Source organism: Vanessa tameamea, chromosome 30 (genome assembly GCF_037043105.1).
Source record: "Vanessa tameamea isolate UH-Manoa-2023 chromosome 30, ilVanTame1 primary haplotype, whole genome shotgun sequence".
Lineage (NCBI taxonomy): Eukaryota > Metazoa > Arthropoda > Insecta > Lepidoptera > Nymphalidae > Vanessa > Vanessa tameamea.
The window spans coordinates 3,848,219-3,868,311 of NC_087338.1; the positions used below are offsets into that span (position 1 = coordinate 3,848,219).

Genomic DNA, 20,093 nt, shown 5'->3' on the forward strand with positions numbered 1-20,093 from the left:
TGTCAAAGAAAGACCATATTCAAAGATACTTTTTATCAAGTTATTACTTACTTTATATCCACTGGAACCGCTGGTAACAGATGAACTGGAACCTAAAGCGTGGCTACCGTTCTGTAACAAAAACGTAGCCAGTTTAAAAACACCCGATGGTTGATGGTGATGATGAACTCCTTTTACTCGAACTATTTATTAGTACATCGTATTTTCTAAAATAATATTTGTTTTACAGTGAACTAAGAACCTGTGTATTGATTTAGATTTATTTGAACGTCTATTGGTCGTCTATCACGTCATCGGCTGCCACCGACCAATCAATATAGAATCTACATTCCAAACCGATAGTAGTTTTACACTTAAAAAATCATGAAGGATGACAAGTAAAAAATACATGGTACCCATGGATTTTTAAAATATTTTCGGGATCGAAATTGTCGGCAATTGCTGAACAATGACTTCAAGCAGACAACTGATTCCACAGACAGACAGACAGACAACCATTTCAACCGAGACTTTTTTGATGATGAACACTAATGATCGTCTCGAAAGATAAAAATTTTTTGTTCGACTTTGTGTGGGCAAAAGTATCTCAACAGTGCAGCCTAGTTACGCTCCTATAAGAAGCAAACAAAGCCAAACACGACAATGTCAAATTGTTTATTTGTCTTTAAACGTCCTGTGTTTTGATAGGTTAGTAGTTAATTATGAGAATGCTGACCTGATCTAATTGGTCGATGGAAGTGTGGCTCGTCGGACTCTTGACGGCGTCGAAGACCGAAGAGTCGCTGTCGTGGTCGGACTGCTGGTGCGGCGTCTCGGGACTGTCCAGAATCTCCGCGGCTGCTGGGAGATCGGTCGACATTGTAATTGTATGCGCGGACATTGTGTGTAGTGCACAAGACCCGGTTGACGGTTGTTGATTTCATGTTTTGTGTATGTGTGATTATATATTGTGTGCGTTCATGTGTTACTATGGGACACAGCTATGCGTCTCAAGCTGCACGGGTCAGGTAGATTCCTGTATTTGATTGGGTGTGTGAGTGTGAGCGGGTCGGGCGGGTGCGTGTGTGTGTGTGCGCGGGCGCGGGTGCGTGTGTGTGCGTGCGGGCGCGGGTACGTTACCGTGCGGCGCCAGCGCGCGGCGGGAGGGGCGCGGGTCGGGCGGGTGCGGCGGCGCGAGTCTGGCGGCGCCGGGCGCGCGACACACGGCCGCCTGCACGACCTCGCACACGCGCCGGAAGCGACGGATGTTGCCTACAAAAACAGAAACTTGTGTTTAATGTTGCACATATTACGAGAAACGGGATTGTATGGTAATTTAAATGTTATCGGAGTTGTATATGGTAACTAACATGACGGAAAGAGCTTAGAGTAAGAACCAACGCCGTTAGTTTACACATGACCCATTTTACTGTTAGTAAAATTTTTCGACAGAAAAAATCAAATATTTTCTTTTCGGCCCGACCTGGGTTTAGGCATACTTAGCCACAAGACCAAGGAGACATTCAATTATTTGAAATACATTGACAACAGACAAACAGACAGTGGAAAAAGTACAAGACTTATCGATGTATAAAAAGAATTATGTTTCAATGTAATTCTTCATAAGCCTGGTCATGTCCAAAAAATATAACAAAATGTATGTATGTATATTTTTAACGAGCCCCAATTATTTGAGAAAATGATCAAACTTGTTATGTAGTCTTCTGTTCGCTGAAAGTTTTATAAACGAAGTTGATATTCATTTAATTTCACTGTCATTAATATTCATTTTAAACTAATTTATACGTATTCTGTGCACGAATATCAACACTTAACAACAATCGTAAGAAACCTTCCGGAGCTGTATTAATTGTGGATCCCACAGGGATCAATTCTTCGTCTATTTCTCTTTTTCATTTATACAAATGACTTGCCATTTCTGGTAGGTGATAAACAAGAAATTGTAGGTTTGCTGATAACATTCGTTTATATATTTTTAAATTAGTCAGTATATATATAACACTGTTTATATACGTTAAATACGAAAGGAGGGTTGTTTAGAGGTGGAGAGCTATTAATCGAAAATAAACAAAGATAAATGTTTTTGATAAAAAATTAATTTACTTTATTTGATGTTATTGCATTAGTATTCGAATATGGTTTCGGTCATGTGACCGCCGTGGCTGGCACTTGCATCGTATAATCTAAAGGTTCTATTTACTGATTGAAAACATCATAATACATTTTTTCCTGATCCGTCACTTTTTCAGAAATCAAACTAGTGATCATTTTCTATGTCTCTCTTAAGTGGCATTTTATATGGTAAGTGCTATTTCACTTAAACGTTCTAAAAACGCTATTAAGTCAAAATCCTATAAAATGTATTACCTTTTTTACGGTTAGAGTATCTCCTACATTTGTTTTTAAAATCTTAACTTGTAGTAATAATAAAAATAAATCAAATCAGTCTAAATTGTCTTATACATATATAGAGCCAATCAAACGATCAAACGACCAATCAAAAATTTAATATATTAACATTTAAAAACTCACCAGACAACAACGTAAATGTTATTGCATATAAATACTCCTTTCCATTTTCACCGGGAGCTTTGGTTATTGTCGATATATCGACCTGGAAAATATACGGATCATGTTTACAAAAAATATCTTACACATCTATATTTATTTAAACTTCTATTCATGATTAGTTACACTTGAAGATTGCGTCTTTTTCGTTTTAATTTAACTTTATGCCACTATGAAGGAAGACGTATGAAAACATTCCTGTATCGGATGAAACTCTGCCACTTGCTATCCACTAAACCTGCATCGGAGCTTCATAATGAAATAAGCTAAGATTTAATTTTTTTATGTAATAGATAGGCGGGCCGGCAAAAGGACCACCTGATGTTAAGTGGTCACCACCGCCTGGAGACATTGGCTCTGTCGGAAATATTAACCATTCCTTACATCGTCAATGCGCCACCAACATTGGGAACAAAAATGTTATGTCCCTTGTGCCTACTTACACTGGCTCTCTCACTCTTCAAACCGGAACACAAGAATACCAAGTATTGCTGTTTGACGACAGAATACCTGATGAGTGAGTTATCTACCCAGACGGGGATGTACAAAACAAATTCAAAGAAGAGGAGGGCTTGATGTACAGTAACACCCCACAAAAGTCCCACTATTGACATCCTCTCCAATTAAGGAGACAGTTGATCAGTTTTACTTGACACATCGAACACAAAAATTCCAACACATTCTCATAACGTCTACGGACTTGTTTATTCAAAAACAAACCAAAAGTTTAAACAATCTTACCTGAAATCGGACGTGCCTCTGGAACATCGCCGGCGCGTTGGAGCCGCGCTTGTATTCAACTCGAAACGACATCGGACTGAGCACGCTGTGCGAGAGCTCCGCTATCTGAAATGCACCATAGACAAGTGGATCAAAGATCTAAATTTTAATTTTTTTTTTTAAATTAAATAATAAACATCAATGATGTCAATTCAAAGTCAAATTTGTTGATTTATTTTTACTCCTAACCGAAGATATTTTTAGTTCTAGTTTAGACAACATACTTACACTTAAAAAAGCGTGTATCAAATCCGCCTTGACGGTTGCCAAGGGTTTCCCTTTAACAAGAGCCGTGAATGTTTCCTCTTTATCGGCCGACAGCAACAGGGAGCCGAACCAGGAGCGTTTGGTCAGCTCGGGGGACGATTCCGGCGTGAGGTGCACTTCTTCGGACGATGCTGGAATTGTTTATGTATCGTTTAGTATTTATTGTAACGTATATTGGGAACTTGACTCATTGCTCTAGTGGCTAGATATAAAGTCACATATCCCGAGGTCTTGGGTTCAATATCCAGGTCGGCCCGATCAGAAAAGTTATTGAGTTTTTCCGTCGAAATATTCTCAATTGGAAGATTGAAGTATGTACACTCTTGTGCTTCGGAGATATTAGTAGCATCCTGGAACCTGATAGAAGTTACACTACCTCGGACAGCACGTAAAACCGTTAGTATGCGACTGACCTCTCTCTAGTCTGTACGGATTGCCGTCTCAACGGATAATGAATATGCTCTTTTAATAAGCACAATTTTAAGTAATTTTGTTGACGTTAAGTATTCGATTGTATAAAATAGTCCATTCGACTCACTCTGCATTTTCCTCCGGTGGAACCTCGGCGAGCCCAGGAACGAGTTCTTGATGGTGGCCAGCCGGGCGCGCCAGGGCGCCGCCGCCGCCCCGCCCGCCGCCGACGCTGCGCACACGGGGCTATACTGAGCTGTGTCCTGGACCACAGTTTGTGGCCTGTGGTCAACGACACAGCTCTACGGTACAGCGACATACGCTGCACGTCACAGTGCGTACTGCACTGTACTACATTACGATGTAGTACACGGTACTGTGCCGTTTAAGATATAGTATGTCTTTGATTCCTCGTCATAAAAGGGTATTCTACTATATTTGAAAAATTACTACAAAATGTTGATTATCCTAATAAAAAGTCACAAAAAATATATTTCGGCAAAATAAACACGTTTTCTTGCCATAGAATTGAATTAAATTTTAAACCTTTTTCAAGTCCCGCAAAAACGCTGTCAGTCATTATGATGACGTAATATTGATAAAAGATAAAAAAAACAGTTGTGTACGTACGACCGGCACTCATTCAACGTTAACAGCTATAAATATTTGGTGTTTTTTGGGAAAATAATGAATTAATATCCCTATCGTTCCTGTGTAATGTACAAATACTAGCATTAAAACTCTAGAAAAGTTGTCTATCAAAGTGCCAGATATTGAAATGACAATGTTTGCCTGTATGACGTCACACCGCGACGGCTCGTGTTTTAGGTCACGTGATATACAGACTAAAAATTACGACTTTTAATTTTAATATAATAATGCGCTTTTATGACTCAAAATCAAAATATTTAATTATATTTCTACATATATATTAATTTCTCTCAAATTTCTTAACTTTATATTTCACTACCGTAAGTACCCTATTCCGTAGTATGGTACTGTATTATGAGATAGTACCATAATATGGAATATAGTTTTGGTAAAGGTATAATTTATCAATTAAGACGGACGCAAGAAAACGTCACACCAAATATGACCAAGACCATGGAGGAAATGATTAACATTTATTATGATGGTGATCATTGGCAGTGACCACTTACCATCAACTTTCAGGCTTAGACAGAAATAAAATTCTCACATGGTATAGTGCCCAAATTAGGGAATAGAGACGTCTGCACTGGAGCTTGGGTCGTTCCGGGCCCTGGGAGTGATGACCTCTCTCGCACTGTAAAAAACAATTTATATTATATAAAAACATATTTTTACATTTACATACATTTGCAGCCTATAAATTTCCCACTGCGGGGCTCAGGTCTCCTCTCCCTTTGAGGAGAAAGTTTGGAGCATATTCCACCACGCTACTCTAATTCGGGTTGGTGGATACACATGTCGCAGAATTTCGTTGAAATTAGACACATGCAGGTTTTCTCACGATGTTTTCACCACCGAGCACGAGATGAATTATAAACACAAATTAACCTGAAAGTTAACATGAAACACACATGAAAATTCAGTGGTGACTGCCTGGGTTTGAACCCGAAATCATCGGTTAAGATGCACGCGTTCTAACCACTGGGCCAAATCGGCTCAGTCTCAATCAATCAACAGCTTCAAAAATATAAATATGAACTAACCTCTATGTGATTGCGACGGGCTGTGAGGTCGGACGGCCACAGACGACCCCATCATTGGAGATTCATTAATTATTATAACTGCTTCACCTGGCTCTCCACCTGTGGTTAAAGAAAAAATATTTACAAAAAAATTTAACATGGACTTAATTAATTATTAATTAGTCTTGGAACCGCTCCATATTGTGACAAGCACAAGGGTCATAACATCTTAGTGCCCAAGGTTAGTGGTGCATTGCCAATGTAAGAAAACGTTAATATAATGTTTGGGTGGTGGTTACCACTTACTATCATGAGCCCAATTTGCCCGCCTACCATCCTGTCCCAGTAACTTAAATTAAGTATATTTTAAATTCAAACTTACTGATATTTAGACTAATAGTTGGTCCGGTGGAGTTCGCCCTCTGATGGTGATGTTCACGAACAGACGGCGACGCTGAAAATGAAACAGAATAACAAAATTATATTAAACAAAATACATATAGAATTCACAGATTATATATCAAGTTAAGCGCTACAGCGACATATAGAGGTAAGTGTCGATGGATGACATATTTAATATACATACATATATATAAAATTGACCAAAAAGGTTTTAAAGTCTCAAACAAAACAAGATCTACTCATTTATATTTATAAAATATATTTGTTTATCATTTTTTAAAGTGATTCTTTTTTTAAATTTCTTTTGAAACTGTGAGTTATACATAAGAACACTAGTTTAAGGGGCATTGATCGTCAGTTTTTGTTGGTTTTTCGGTTTTCATCAAATTCCGTTCAGTTGTTTAGCCGTGAAAGAGACAGACAGACAGAGTTAACGTCTACTTGGTGGTAGGGCTTTGTGCAAGCCCGTCTCATCCACTCATCAGATATTCTACCGCCAAACAGCAGTACTCAGTATTGTTGTGTCTCGGTTTGAAGAGTGAGTGAGCCAGTGTAACTACAGGCACAAGGGACGTAACATCTTGGTTCCTAAGGTTGGTGGCGCATTGGTCATGTAAGGAATGGTTAATATTTCTTACAACCCCATTATCTATGGGCGGTGGTGACCACTTACCATCAGGATATCATAAAAAAAAAAAGTTATTCTCGCTTTTATAATATTAGTATAGATTGTTAATGTTTTTAATTGTAATTTTATTTAAATGCCACTACAATAACAATTTATTTAATAACCCTCTAGTTCCTCACAAGACATCCAGGTATCCTCACAATGTAATCCCAAACATGATATAAATTATAGATACGACTAAGGCACTAATCCAGCCCAACAGTGGGATTATTAACTGACTTTCAATTATTGTTGCATTATTTACCTAGTGGTGATCCAGGGGTAGCCGGAGTGCCGCCCAGTGAGGACACACGATGTGGAGTATGACCTAAACGATAAGAAATATTTTTAATATCTACTGTGCAAATTTGAACGTGTAGTCTATTCTGATGGCAGGAGAGGTTAAAATAAACTTTGACCTTGAATTGGAAAAAGATAAACAAACCTTAGATTTATTTACGTATGCGATTCATGCGATTGGTTAATATAATAACTCAGCTATTGTCCACTACAAAGAGTTTATGGTTAACATATATTTATTTATACTACAACACTATTACACTTAGTTACTTATTTCCACTTTAATTTTACTTCCAAAATTCCGATAAGAATTTCATCGACTTTCAAAAGCCATTTTTTTCGTAAATCCATAGTGAATATCATAGATTTAACAAGCTCTCGGACCAATGATATCGCGTCAATTTGCTGTCAAATGTTGTTTATTTAGCTTTTCTCCTATTATGGTTGGAATCGAGAATAGATAATTTATGACGTCATTATTGAATCGAGAAAAAATGGCGTTATAAATATCAGCGAAGTTGTCATTGGAACACCCCAACGACTACGTTCTGAGCCGAGGTGCGATCTCATAGGTGACACCCTCAGGACGAACGTCACTCTCGAGCCCAAAAGGGTTCACCCTAAGGCAGAGTCTTAGCACTCGCCCCAACGTTCGGTGACGCTGTAAAGGCCAGTAGGGCCAACAGCAATACACAAAAACAGATAAAAAAAAAAATCATTGGAACTTTTACAGTACAATTAAAATTGGTTTAAGTAAGTAAGTAGAATACTTTTGTATTACAAACATTGTTTATCAAGACGTGTTTGTAGTGCACAATCTAAGGTTTGTATATCTTTATTCCCCTTGCCATTGAAAACAGTATTGTTAGTTGATTGTACATTTCAGCGGCACTATTAGTGAAAATTTCAGTTAGTATTTTATTTATGTAATAAGTTTATCGTATACGTTGGAACTTTTTGTTTAATAAACATATTTAATTATTATTCTTATAGCTCATCGGAGTAAATAATGTATGTTCTGAGAAAAAAATTATGTTTCAATAGTTTTCTTTGTTTATATATTATAATACTAATATTTTATTTAAAAAAAAAAATTTATTAAACAGTACACAGTTGTTTAAAGAAACCTTCCCCTCAAACGGAGAGGAAGCCTTAGCCCAGCAGTGGGAAATTTACAGGCTGTTAATGTAATGTGTAGATGTATGGTACTAACCCGGCGGGCTGGCCGACAACTGCGGAGAGCTTCGCCCCTCACTGCGGCGCCCCGACGCGGACCTGCTACGACCAAACCTGCTCTCATTGCGTACATTTTAATACCACTACTTGTGTGTATATGATTTAAAATATTAGGTCACAGGTTCGATTCAGATCCATAATGTTGTAAGTAATATATATAATTAACATTTAAAAACAAATGTTTGTGTTAAATGTTATGTATCCTAGTTATAGTTTCAACAAAAGATTTTTATTATATTTTATAAATATAATTTAAAATTATTATTATTAATAAACAACCTAATACATATTATATTAAATGTACAATATACTGTATGATTTTTTAATTAATTAACCCTCTCCCCTGATTGGTTGTTAACAAATTTCAACCCTTAATAAATAAGGAAGAAAAGGTCTATCTGACTCAGATTTATTTGTATGAAATACATTATTTTTTGAATAAACATCTGATGGAAAAGTAGAGCAAATACAACACTTGCTTTAAAATTATTATTTTCATTTAATCATGTGAATCGATCGATAACTTTGACTTCAATATAAATGAAATTAAATTCTGTTTCAAATTATGCCAAGTGTCACCTCGGGTTCTGTGGAGGCATTTAATAGCTTGAATAGTAACTAATTTTAGCTGTTAGTTACCGGTAATAGATGTTGTATTATGTATGATTTACAAGTAGGTATATAAGAATTATATCTTAATATTTTATGTAATAACACAATTTTGATGTGTAATGGAGTGCTTTTTGTTTAAGTCGTTTGCCCAAAGGTAGCAGTTTTAGATAACTCTAAATTTATTTTTATAGTATTATTTCAAGGTTTGACTATAGTGAGCGAAATGATTTTCAAATTTAAATAGTGAATTTAGTTAAATATAAATGAATAAACTTCAATTTGTGTGTGTGTGTAATCATAATGAAAATTTATAATGTAAATTAAATTGAAGATAAGATTGATATTTTTACCTGAACTGCGATCGTCTTGGCGTGATCGGAGATCCCTCGCTTATTTGACCAAAATGCGCAGACTGACCATTTACCTGAAAGCACATGCATGAAATTTTGAGAAACATCGTCTTCGCCATGGGGGGGGGGTAGGTCGACTGAGTGCGCAGAGCGGCGCGTACCCGGCAGGTGTCGAGGCGCTTGCGCGGCGGGTCGAGCGGCGCGGCGGGCGCGGCGGGCGCGGCGGGGCGCGGCTCGTCGTCGCGCGCGGGCCGGCGCCGCTTGCGCTCCAGCAGCAGGAAGTAGATCACCTTCTCCGTGTTGTGGCTGCGGGCCGACCGACACGCTTACTGAGTATTACGTGTTACGTTACATTTCATGGCGGGTGGCTCCGGTAGCAACTTACAGCCGATATTTAAAACGCCATGAGAAGCAAAACAAATCAATTCCTGTATATAGTAACTGAGTATCCATAGATTTCTTTAACATTTCTTTAACACAACATAGTCTTTGAAACATCTAATGCAAAACTTTTTACAAAAATTAGAGTCATTGATGTTGCTTATCACAGACACAACTCACTGTGGACTTAGGAGATCCTGTATTAGTTTATCTCTATGTTTAAAACAGCCAAGACTGCATATGGCCTGCAGGACGTCAGGGTCGATCGCTTCTGCTGATGGAAGTACTCTAGTCTGAACGACCTCCATCATTGGAAGTTCCTGTTCTAACTCCCCTCGACCACCAGCCGTCACCCATGGATGACGGGTTATGTCCGCTAACTGGAATTAATTAAGTACATATTTATAATTTTTTTATGCTAGCTATATTAAATGTACATTAATTCAAATATTACATGTTACACTTATTTATTGATAGGTAAACAAAGTATGTAGAACCAGTTCTGAAGTTTTTTCATAATCTGTATATTTTTTTTTTACAGAACCAGTTCACTTACTCTCTGCTTATCAAAAATCTACTTCCAGTATAGAAAGAAATACCTAAGCCATGAAAAGAATCTGCGGGAGAATCTAACAAAACATTGATTGATTTTAAAACTTACAGTCATTCTCTTTTCAGGATTCACTTCTATCATTCCCCTGAGTAACTGCTGGCAATCGGGAGGCACAAAATGCGGCACATGGAAGACGCCTCGCTTCACCTACAATAAGTTATTTTAATACAATCATTAATCATTTCGTATTGTATGTTGCTTCTATCTGAGAGGGTTAATGATATTATGTTGTTTATCTTAAGTTGATTAGTATTTCCTTCCTGTAAAGGGAATATATTCCCGAGATGAGTATCCATTATTATGTGCTGGACATCCTAATCATCTTGTATTGATTATAACCAAGCAGGGTTTGATTATAAATAAGGCAGCGTCGGCAACTGCTTACAGGACTTGTATTAAATTTACATTACACATTGGTAGGCTTTTGTGTAAGTCCATCTAGGTAGGTCATCAGATATTCAACAATCAAATAGCAATACTTAGCATTTCTGCATTCCAATTTGCAAAATGAGTGGGCTGGGTTAACAATAGGCTTAAGGGAAAAAACATCACACTTTTGTATGGTAGAAAAACATCAAATAACTAATAAAAATGTGTTGTGGTAGAAAATAAATTGCCTAGGAGCTCAGATTTGGTTAATCTGGCCCTGAGCACAGATGAGTTCAAAAGCACTGGTGCTCTTTTTTCCTTCATTTTTTTTTTTAATTAATTATTTATAGGCAGATGTGCAATCGAGCCACTTGATGGTACATGGCCACCTCCAGTAATAACTCAATGTTGTAGTAACTTTGATTGTAGCATAATTAATGAGCGTATGGTATATACCCAACACAGGTTCTAAAGCCCGCCAGTAAAGAAATTCGTATATTATGCAAAAATAAATTGTATATTATTTTTATAGCGGGCAAATAAATTATTTTTAAGAGTCCATACCGGCTCAACATTGTAAGAACATGTATGAAAAGATATTTGATACAATAATCAGATTCGAAAACTTCATACAAATTTTAATATTCATTATTTGTCCACCGATCTTTCGGTTTTTTTTCTGTATTTTTTCTTTTGTGCATTATAGTTTGGAGGCATGCATTTCGATGTATTAGCTACAAGAGGTATTCCTTAACAAGTTCTACATTTAAAATATATTACCAAGTAATATTACCTTTTCGAGTAATTGTCGTAAGTTATCATCATCAAATGGTAAGGCGCCCACCAAGAGAGCATAAAGAATAACACCGCAGGACCACACATCGGCACGCCTTCCATCATATTTTTCTCCCTGAACAATAAATGCATATTTAATTTTAAATTCAAGTTCTAATTTAAATTCCAATAAACGAACACTTGTTCGTTATTTATTTACAAATATGAAAAAAAAAATACAAAATACAGATTAAAACGGATCAATTTAAAAACGTTTCGTTTTTTGTGAGGTTTAATTAAGGTAGTATAATTATTTTTATGTACTTTAATAAATAAAATGGTCATAAATAAGGAATTCTATACTAAATAACCTTACACACAAATTATTAAGAATATTAAAGACAATTTTGAATAAATATTTTTTTCACAATTGTTTGAAAAGAAACGTGGTTTAAGAAAGTGTTGCTATAATAATTACTTTCCCACTCCAATACAATATGTATATTTTATAGCCTATTCCAATGGAAGTAGAAAAAAAGATAAACAAACCTTAGATTTATGTATATTATGCAATTTGCTAATAACTAAGCTATATTGTGCACTACTAAGAGTTTATGATTAATATATTTTTATTTATAATATTACCGTATTAGATTTAACTACTTATTAGTTATTTCAACTTTAATTTTATTTTTTAAATTCTGATAACAGTTTCGTCATTTTTTGCAAATCCATTCATTAGTGAATATGATAGATTAATCCAGCTCTCAACCAATGATATCGCGTCAATTTGTCAAATTCGGTTTATTTAGCTTTTTTTCTATTATGGTTGGAATAGGATATACATGTATTATATAACGTCGTTGATCAATATGATCATGTATTCACCCAAAAAGTTATAAAGTAATTTTGGTATATTTTTAGATTATTAGCCAAATATTCATGTGTTTACGATTTAGAATGAATACTTATGAAAATAAAATATAGAAACAAATTATGCTTTAGATAGAAATGTGGATTATATTAAAGTTAATTTTTTCTAGAAACGTTGAGATTTGAAATTCGATCTAAAGATACGTTACGATAAAGAGATAAACAAAACCATAAAAATAAATAAATAATTTTATTATTAAAATTCACTGCTACAGTATGTGAATTACACAAACCCTTTTTTTTATTAATCTGATTGAAAACATTATATATATTATTTGAAGAAATTAAAAAAAAAACAATTACAAGTACTTCTTTTAAGTGGAAATCATTGCAGTCAGAACTTATTATCAGAAGTTAGATATGTTAGTACAGGCAACATTATACAAAAGTCATATAGTGTGACATTTAACACATTATTTCTATTATCCGACGAGATTAAAATGAGTGACACTGTGACAACCGTTAAAGTTAGAGCGCAATGGCTATATACTTTTAAGGCGGATTAAAAGAAGACAGCTACAACAAAATATGCAATGAATAGAACGGTGAATATTTAATTGATTCGGTTATTAGTTTTCAACACGAACGACCGTTGCTTTGATTTTGTACAACCGTTGAAATATCAATTCGATTAAGCTACGTGGTGAAGTGATAATTTAGTGAATTCAGTGAAAATGAAATCTGCAAAATCGAAACCGAGACTAAACGATATGCGAACTCCGGCTAGAAGTAAACAAAATTTGAATCAGGGTGAAAGAGATCCTGTTCAAGTATTCTGTCGATTACGACCTATGCAACGAGAAAATGATAGCTCTTGTATAAAAATTATATCTCCTACTACGGTGTTGATGTCCCCGCCATCGACAGCAATAAGTTACAGAAATGAAGGCAACAAAACTATGAAGTACACTTTCAAAGAAGTGTTCCCGCCAGAAGCGAATCAACAAGAAGTGTTTGACAAAGTAGCCTTACCATTAGTTGAAGGTTTGATTAAAGGTAAAAATGGTTTATTGTTTACGTACGGCGTCACGGGCAGTGGGAAGACATTCACGATGACGGGCGAACCCTTAAACTGTGGTATTCTACCTAGATGTCTAAATATCATATTTAAAACTATCAACGAGCTTCAAGCCCACAAATATGTTTTTAGGCCTGATAAAATGAACATGTTTGATGTTCAATCTGAAGCTGAAGCCATGTTGGAAAGGCAGCAGGAGTTGCATAAATTCAAAAGTGGCAGAAAAAACAATTCCAATCCAGACTTGGCTATGTCAGACACAGATATAACAAAAATATTTGGTGTAAATGAGGATAACCAGTATGCTGTATTTGTTACATATGTAGAAATATATAACAATAGTGTTTTTGATCTCTTGGAGGATGGGCCAGCGATGAGTAAGAATTTACCAGTAAAAATTATTAGAGAAGATGCAGCTCATAACATGTATGTGCATGGAGTAACAGAAATAGAGATTAAATCTGCCGAGGAAGCATTTGATGCATTCTATTTGGGTTTGAAACGGAAAAGAATGGCTCACACAACTCTAAACGCAGAATCTAGTAGAAGCCATTCTGTTTTCACAATCAGATTGGTGCAGGCACCCGTAGATGAAATGGGCGAGGCTGTGATACAAAATAAGAAGTTCCTGTCTATTAGTCAGCTTAGTCTTGTTGATTTAGCTGGAAGTGAACGTACAAACAGAACTAAAAATACTGGACAAAGATTACGAGAAGCAGGTAATATTAATAAATCATTAATGACATTAAGAACTTGCTTGGAAGCTTTACGAGAAAACCAGATCAATGGCACGAACAACATGGTACCATATCGAGAATCAAAAATTACTCATTTATTCAAAAATTTCTTTGAAGGCGAGGGTCAAGTTAGAATGGTCGTTTGTGCTAATCCAAGGGCTGAAGATTATGATGAGACTCTCCAGGTTATGAGGTTTGCTGAAGTGGCAGCAGAAGTTGAGGTTGCTAAACCACAAATCACTGATGTTGCAGCAACAATTGGCTTAATGTCTGGTCGTAGAAAAGCTAACCGGCTATTTAATACAGCTAAAGACAACATTATTAGACCTGAAGCTAAGGATTTGGAACTTGACTTAGGCCTTGTTTACAGCCTTGGCCCTGACTTCCCTAGCCTAGAATTAAATAGTTCTCAGGCATCCCATATCATCAAAGAACTAATGGCTCATTTGGAAATGAGGATATCTCGCAGAGAGACTCTCAAACGAAGCAAAGCTATTAAGGACGAAAGACTGAGATCAGCTTTGTTGGAGTTAGAGAAAGAATCCTTGGAAGTCAGGAGTGAAAATGCTTCTTTGCGAGGCCAGTTAGCTTCAGCGGAGCGTCGTGTACGAGCTCTTGAAGAAAGGTTAACTGCTACGGAAAATGCATCAGTCTCCCATCAGAGAAAATTGGCTGAAATGACTGAGTATACCACGTCCCTTAAACGAGGATTGCAAGAAAAGGAATTACTTCTTAGTCAAAACAAGTTAGATAAAGAGAAACAGAAAAAAATATTGGAACGTAAATATCACCATAAAATTGCTGCTGAACACGAAAAAGCGAAAGAATTCAATTCTGAAAAGGAACGTCTACGCTATGCAATTGAAGAAAAAGAAAATCGCTTAAGAATCATAGCTGAGGCATTGAATGGTGACAGAGGAGATAATATCGAGGTGCCTAAAATGACTGGAGATATGGCTGCTCAGACCAGCGTGAGAGATTTTACGCCAGGGTCTACACCAAGAGCTCTGCCAGCGCATTTACTGACGCCATTTAGCTCTGTACCACAAACAAGGGATACTCGTGAGACTCCGACATCATCTCGTCGTGGCGTTGCCATCGCTAACCCTCGTCATAGACGTTCGCTCTCCGCAGATGGTAAGGGTTGGGTCGAACATGCGCCAAACAAAATAGTTCCAATGGGCACAGTTTTGAAACCAAATATAACCAACAGCAAGTTCGTTAATAAGCTAACCAATGTTAAAGACATAGCTAATTCCAAGTCATCGAAATATTGCCTTGTATCTCAAGAACAAGATACGGATGGTGAATTAGAGACGAAATTGTACAAGGGGGACATCGTACCGACTTGCGGTGGGGGAGCTCAAGTGATATTCAATGATGTGGAAATGTTGAAACAGTTTTCACCAACAAAAGATCGTGAATCGTCTAGAAGGACATCTGGAACGTGTGCTAGGCATTCCGCAAAAAGGCGGGAAACTGGCTGCTCCCCTCCTCAGACCCCTTCAAACACGAGTAAAAAACAGAGAGTTGATGACGATTAATTTGATGTGCAGTCGAAATTGAATTAACTTTCGACAAAAGTATTTTGATTTAACGACGGAAGTGTAATGTACGCTTCCTGCTCAGCTTGTTCACATCAATTTAAATTCGTTTATAGCTCTCGACAATTTGGGATGAACTTGAAGAGTTGTAGTGATAATAATTTAAGCTATGACATGATTGATACTTAGAATATTATACCTCATATATTGTTTTAGTTTAGTTGATATTTTTTCTTTGTTTAAAAAAAACAGTGAATAATGGCACAGGTAGAAGCCAGGTATAATTATAGAATGAAATTCATTTAATTAGCATAAATAAAATTTATTGTTTTATTCTCAAATTGCTCAAGTAGTCAATTCATGATTGGTCATTCTTGATTTTCTACAAACAAAAATACTTTGTTTTTTTTATCATGAGATAAATTGTCTGTGATTTTATAATATAAAACACTATATGTAAACTATATGTAAAAACCAACAATCATTTCTAAAAGTACTTAAATAAAAACCTCAAATCAAACGTAAACAAAAACTCGCCATTTTTGTTTTCTATTTTTTTTTAAATACTATTTTTACATTTATCTGGGCACACAGTATCCTGCAAGGTTAAAAAAAATGTTCATTATGATTGTTAACGAATGTTTATTTAGTTAAATGTTATTTCTTGGCGTGTGTTTTATTTCAACTTACATGTAGCATAGAATTGTGTCTATTAAATAAGATAGTCAGAGATAGTCCATCTCTTTCTGACTAGTAATTTCTTCATAGAAACATTTGACATTATTTTATTTTTTGCCCTTTTCGTTTCTTCTATTAGAACGATAGAATCTCGAGTACAAATTTTTACAATAATTTAGATATATTTTTAATATATTACTATGTGTTATATCTTTAATATAAAAGTACTTAATTAGTTTTTCTTTTCCTTGTATATTTTAAGTTTATTGTTAGCGGCAAGTTTTTTTCGTAATGTTGTATATTGTAACATTTATTGTAATTTTTTGGAAGTGTATTAAATACCTTTCTCTATCCTTCATTAGTGTTTTACATTTTATTCCTTATTTTGTTATATAATTTATTATTTATATTAAATAAGGTTCTCTCATGCACTAAGATCTATATCATGATCATGTCTGTTTGTAATATTAAAATAAACTGCTTTTTACTAAATGCATGTATGTACATATACCAAAATAACATTTTTTACTATTTTCGTCTGTCTGTTTGTTCCGGCTAATCTCTGGAATGGTTGGACCGATTTTGACGGGACTCACTGGCAGATAGCTGATGTAATAAGGAGTAGCATAAGCTATATATAGCTTTTATTTAAGAATTATTATAAATTATATCTAAAATAATAATAAAGTCACGAGAAAGATAACTTTTTTGATAAATTCAAATGCGCACGAAGTCGAGGGCACAGATAGTATATTATATATTCGAATTTATATATTTTACAGATGCAGATTTTTTCAATATAAATTTATTATTTAACTAAAAAATTTGTAGGCTTCACTGTAAAAATTACTAAAAAATTCAATTTTATTGTAGTAGTTTAAATTAATTCTCGGTTACATTATCGAAATAATTAATATAAAAAATTAAATAATACATTTCTACACTTTTTGTCCGATAATCATGGAAGTATGAATGTGTATGTACTATATGGATATAGTATTTCAGCTTTCTACTTTGCAATTCGCCACTAAATGGCGTTGTCATTCTAAAATCATCTGTTCATCTGATCGTCACGATTAAAAAAAAAACGCAGACAGCACAAATCTGCCGGTTTTTGCTAATAATTTATATATATTTTTTTAAATATAATTACCCTTATAACTTCAGGACAGGCGTAATGTGGACTTCCACAGGAGGTTTCCAGCAAGGAGCCAGCAGGTTGTAACGATGCCATGCCGAAATCTGCTATTTTAATATTGTTTCGTTCGTCTAATAATAAGTTCTCTGGCTTGAGATCGCGATGGCTGAAATCGAATTATTCAATTAAATTACAAAAAATTTATACAAAAATATCTACTTTAATATATAATTAACATGGTTAATTATGGCGTAATTGTGACTGACTGGAGGGGTGAAAGTCGCTAGTACCATTCTGGGGTTTTTGTCATATGCATAAAGATTGAAAGGAACATTAACAGAGAGCGGATAATGTAGTACAATATGAAATAATTCCAGACATACAATATAATACATTTATTTTTATGTACTTAAATTATTTATAATAAAGATTAGAACTTTTTATAATAAATAATCTCTCCATTGCTTGTTATTAAATATTTACTGATTAATTATATTACTGATTTTTCCATCTTTAAATGGTGAGCTGTAATTCGTTTGGTTTTAGTTACGAGATATCATGTCCCATCTTTCAAATTTCAGTACCCACATAACGACCTTTTGTAGTTCCTGTATTGTATAACATCTATAAAAAAACAGGCAATAAATACGATGATATAATACTGTAATGATACCTTATGTTTTATACTAAAACCTACCAACAAGTTATAATAATTATATACGAGATAGGGATCTTCTTTTAAGAGTCAATTAAACAGATTATTAAAACAAAATATTTCTTACCATATCGAATGACTGTGACAAAAATCTAAAGCGGATATAATTTGCCGGAAGAATCGCCTCGCTTCCTTGGGCGTGAGTCTGCCTTTCTTCACTAAATAATCAAAGAGTTCCCCACCGCTGACGTGCTCCAACACGAGGTATCTGGAGATAGAGTAAACTTTTAACCTCTTGTGCACTTGTGTAGTAACTAGGGTACAATGCTATTACTAGCCCATGGAGACTCACAGAAGAGAGAGAGTATGATCGAAGTCCAAAATCAATGTACCCTTTATTCTAATACGCATTTAAAAGCAATTTTGAGTTCTAATGTTGCAATGAATTTAATGTAGAGCTAACACGGTTCAGAATATGTATTCTAGGGTCGGTCCCAGGGTCGGATTAAGAAGTCTGAAGGCCCTGATGCAACAAAAGAGTACAGGCCTCTAATTATTTTCCAAAGATGTAGAAATATAGAATTTCATTTAGTATTTCAATAATTTATTGCGGAACCACTTGAATTCTTTAAACACGGAGATATGTTTTTAAATTAAATATTTAGGTATAATATAACACGTACTTATATGCTATATTAAATGTTACTTGTCGCAATCGGAATGTTTTTTGTTTTAGAAATGTCTATTACGAGTATATAGCTTTGGATTCTTGTGGACCTTTAGCCTTGGATGTCATCGCCTAAATCCGGTCCTGATTTTACCGAAAATATTTTTTTTTAATGAAATTAATACAATGTTATTGTTTTAAGCCTGTTTATTTTAAACGATGGGTTTTTATAATAATTGCCTCAAATAAAAATGCTCCTGTATGTCATTGGACTCCTAAACGACTAGATCGATTTTGCTGTGTGTGTTTGAGGGGACCCCTGCTGGTTTTAGATTGGATCCTGTAAGTGGCGCTGTAGGCTAAGTTCATAGATATTTTTTAACAAAAATACAAAATAAATTTATTTCACTCATGCGGGATAAGCAGCTGGAATACCTATATAATATTAATTGTTTATGTTCATATGTTTATTTTTCAACAAGACTTATTTATGAATACATACACAATGTTAAATGTAAGGGATTTTTTTTCGTGCATGTATATTATTCAGCCAACATTTTATTCGAATTCAATGAACTCTCGTCATTAATAAACAATGAGTTCATTCACCCGGAATCTTGATTCCTTTTTAACTTAATTGTTTTAGGTAATCTAAGCTCGTTTTTTAATTATTTTGTATTGCCTACAATGTTTTATTTCATGGATATTTTCAATATTATTTTAAGCAATATACTTTATAGAATAAGACTTACTCGTAAAGAAGCAGAAGCAGTACACTTGTGTTTACTAAACCAGTCAAGTGTGATTCGAATTTACGTGAATGGTTCCGTAACACCGTTTATTGTCATTTGTCATTATGTTAATAGTGTCCGTATTATTAAACGATGACCCTAATATTAGAAAATATTCTGTAGCAAATATCATTGTAAATCATTGTGTCATTTGGCAATGTGTGTGTGTTATATAAGATATATAAAATTAGTCACTAGACTATATAAAAACGAATTTGAAGGATTGTATATTTTTTACAGAATAATAAAAATTGTTACTGGTAGGGTAGGTACTTTGTCCTAACAGTTAGTTTATATGGCTGCAGAGCGCGAGGCCTGGTTCGGTTTGTTTCATTGACACAAGAGTTACCTATTTGGTTTTAACGTCAAGAGAGTAGCTGTCAGAATTGGAATGATGGTAGTTTTTACATTCCTATGCATTGAAAAGCACGTAAATACTTTTTTACTGCGCTTGAACTCTATACTGTCGTATCGGTATTGCCATCAGTGGCGTAGCTATCGTAGGGCCAGTTGGTGCAGTGCACCAGGC

The 20,093-nt window shown here is 35.1% G+C and overlaps 2 protein-coding genes across 2 annotated transcripts in view; one reads left to right on the top strand and one right to left on the bottom strand.

The window, feature by feature from the left end:
* The window catches only part of LOC113391685 (serine/threonine-protein kinase BRSK2), a 49,387-nt gene that overhangs the window by 1,141 nt on the left and 28,153 nt on the right, over window positions 1–20,093 (bottom strand). The window contains exons 5-23 of the mRNA XM_026627735.2: window positions 18,234–18,374; window positions 17,467–17,617; window positions 11,423–11,539; window positions 10,309–10,407; window positions 9,828–10,027; window positions 9,428–9,572; window positions 9,267–9,340; window positions 8,282–8,343; window positions 7,034–7,096; window positions 6,082–6,153; window positions 5,721–5,819; window positions 5,225–5,311; window positions 4,154–4,258; window positions 3,577–3,746; window positions 3,310–3,414; window positions 2,533–2,614; window positions 1,120–1,251; window positions 716–837; window positions 52–111 (exon numbers count right to left, since the gene is read on the bottom strand). Of these exons, the coding sequence (XP_026483520.1) occupies window positions 52–111; window positions 716–837; window positions 1,120–1,251; window positions 2,533–2,614; window positions 3,310–3,414; window positions 3,577–3,746; window positions 4,154–4,258; window positions 5,225–5,311; window positions 5,721–5,819; window positions 6,082–6,153; window positions 7,034–7,096; window positions 8,282–8,343; window positions 9,267–9,340; window positions 9,428–9,572; window positions 9,828–10,027; window positions 10,309–10,407; window positions 11,423–11,539; window positions 17,467–17,617; window positions 18,234–18,374 (2,086 nt within the window). The remainder of the gene's footprint in view (window positions 1–51; window positions 112–715; window positions 838–1,119; window positions 1,252–2,532; window positions 2,615–3,309; window positions 3,415–3,576; window positions 3,747–4,153; window positions 4,259–5,224; window positions 5,312–5,720; window positions 5,820–6,081; window positions 6,154–7,033; window positions 7,097–8,281; window positions 8,344–9,266; window positions 9,341–9,427; window positions 9,573–9,827; window positions 10,028–10,308; window positions 10,408–11,422; window positions 11,540–17,466; window positions 17,618–18,233; window positions 18,375–20,093) is intronic.
* On the top strand, window positions 12,896–16,586 carry LOC113391684 (kinesin-like protein KIF23). The gene has a single exon (XM_026627731.2). It carries the CDS (start codon window positions 13,011–13,013, stop codon window positions 15,633–15,635), a length of 2,625 nt encoding a protein of 874 aa, XP_026483516.1. The 5' UTR covers window positions 12,896–13,010; the 3' UTR covers window positions 15,636–16,586.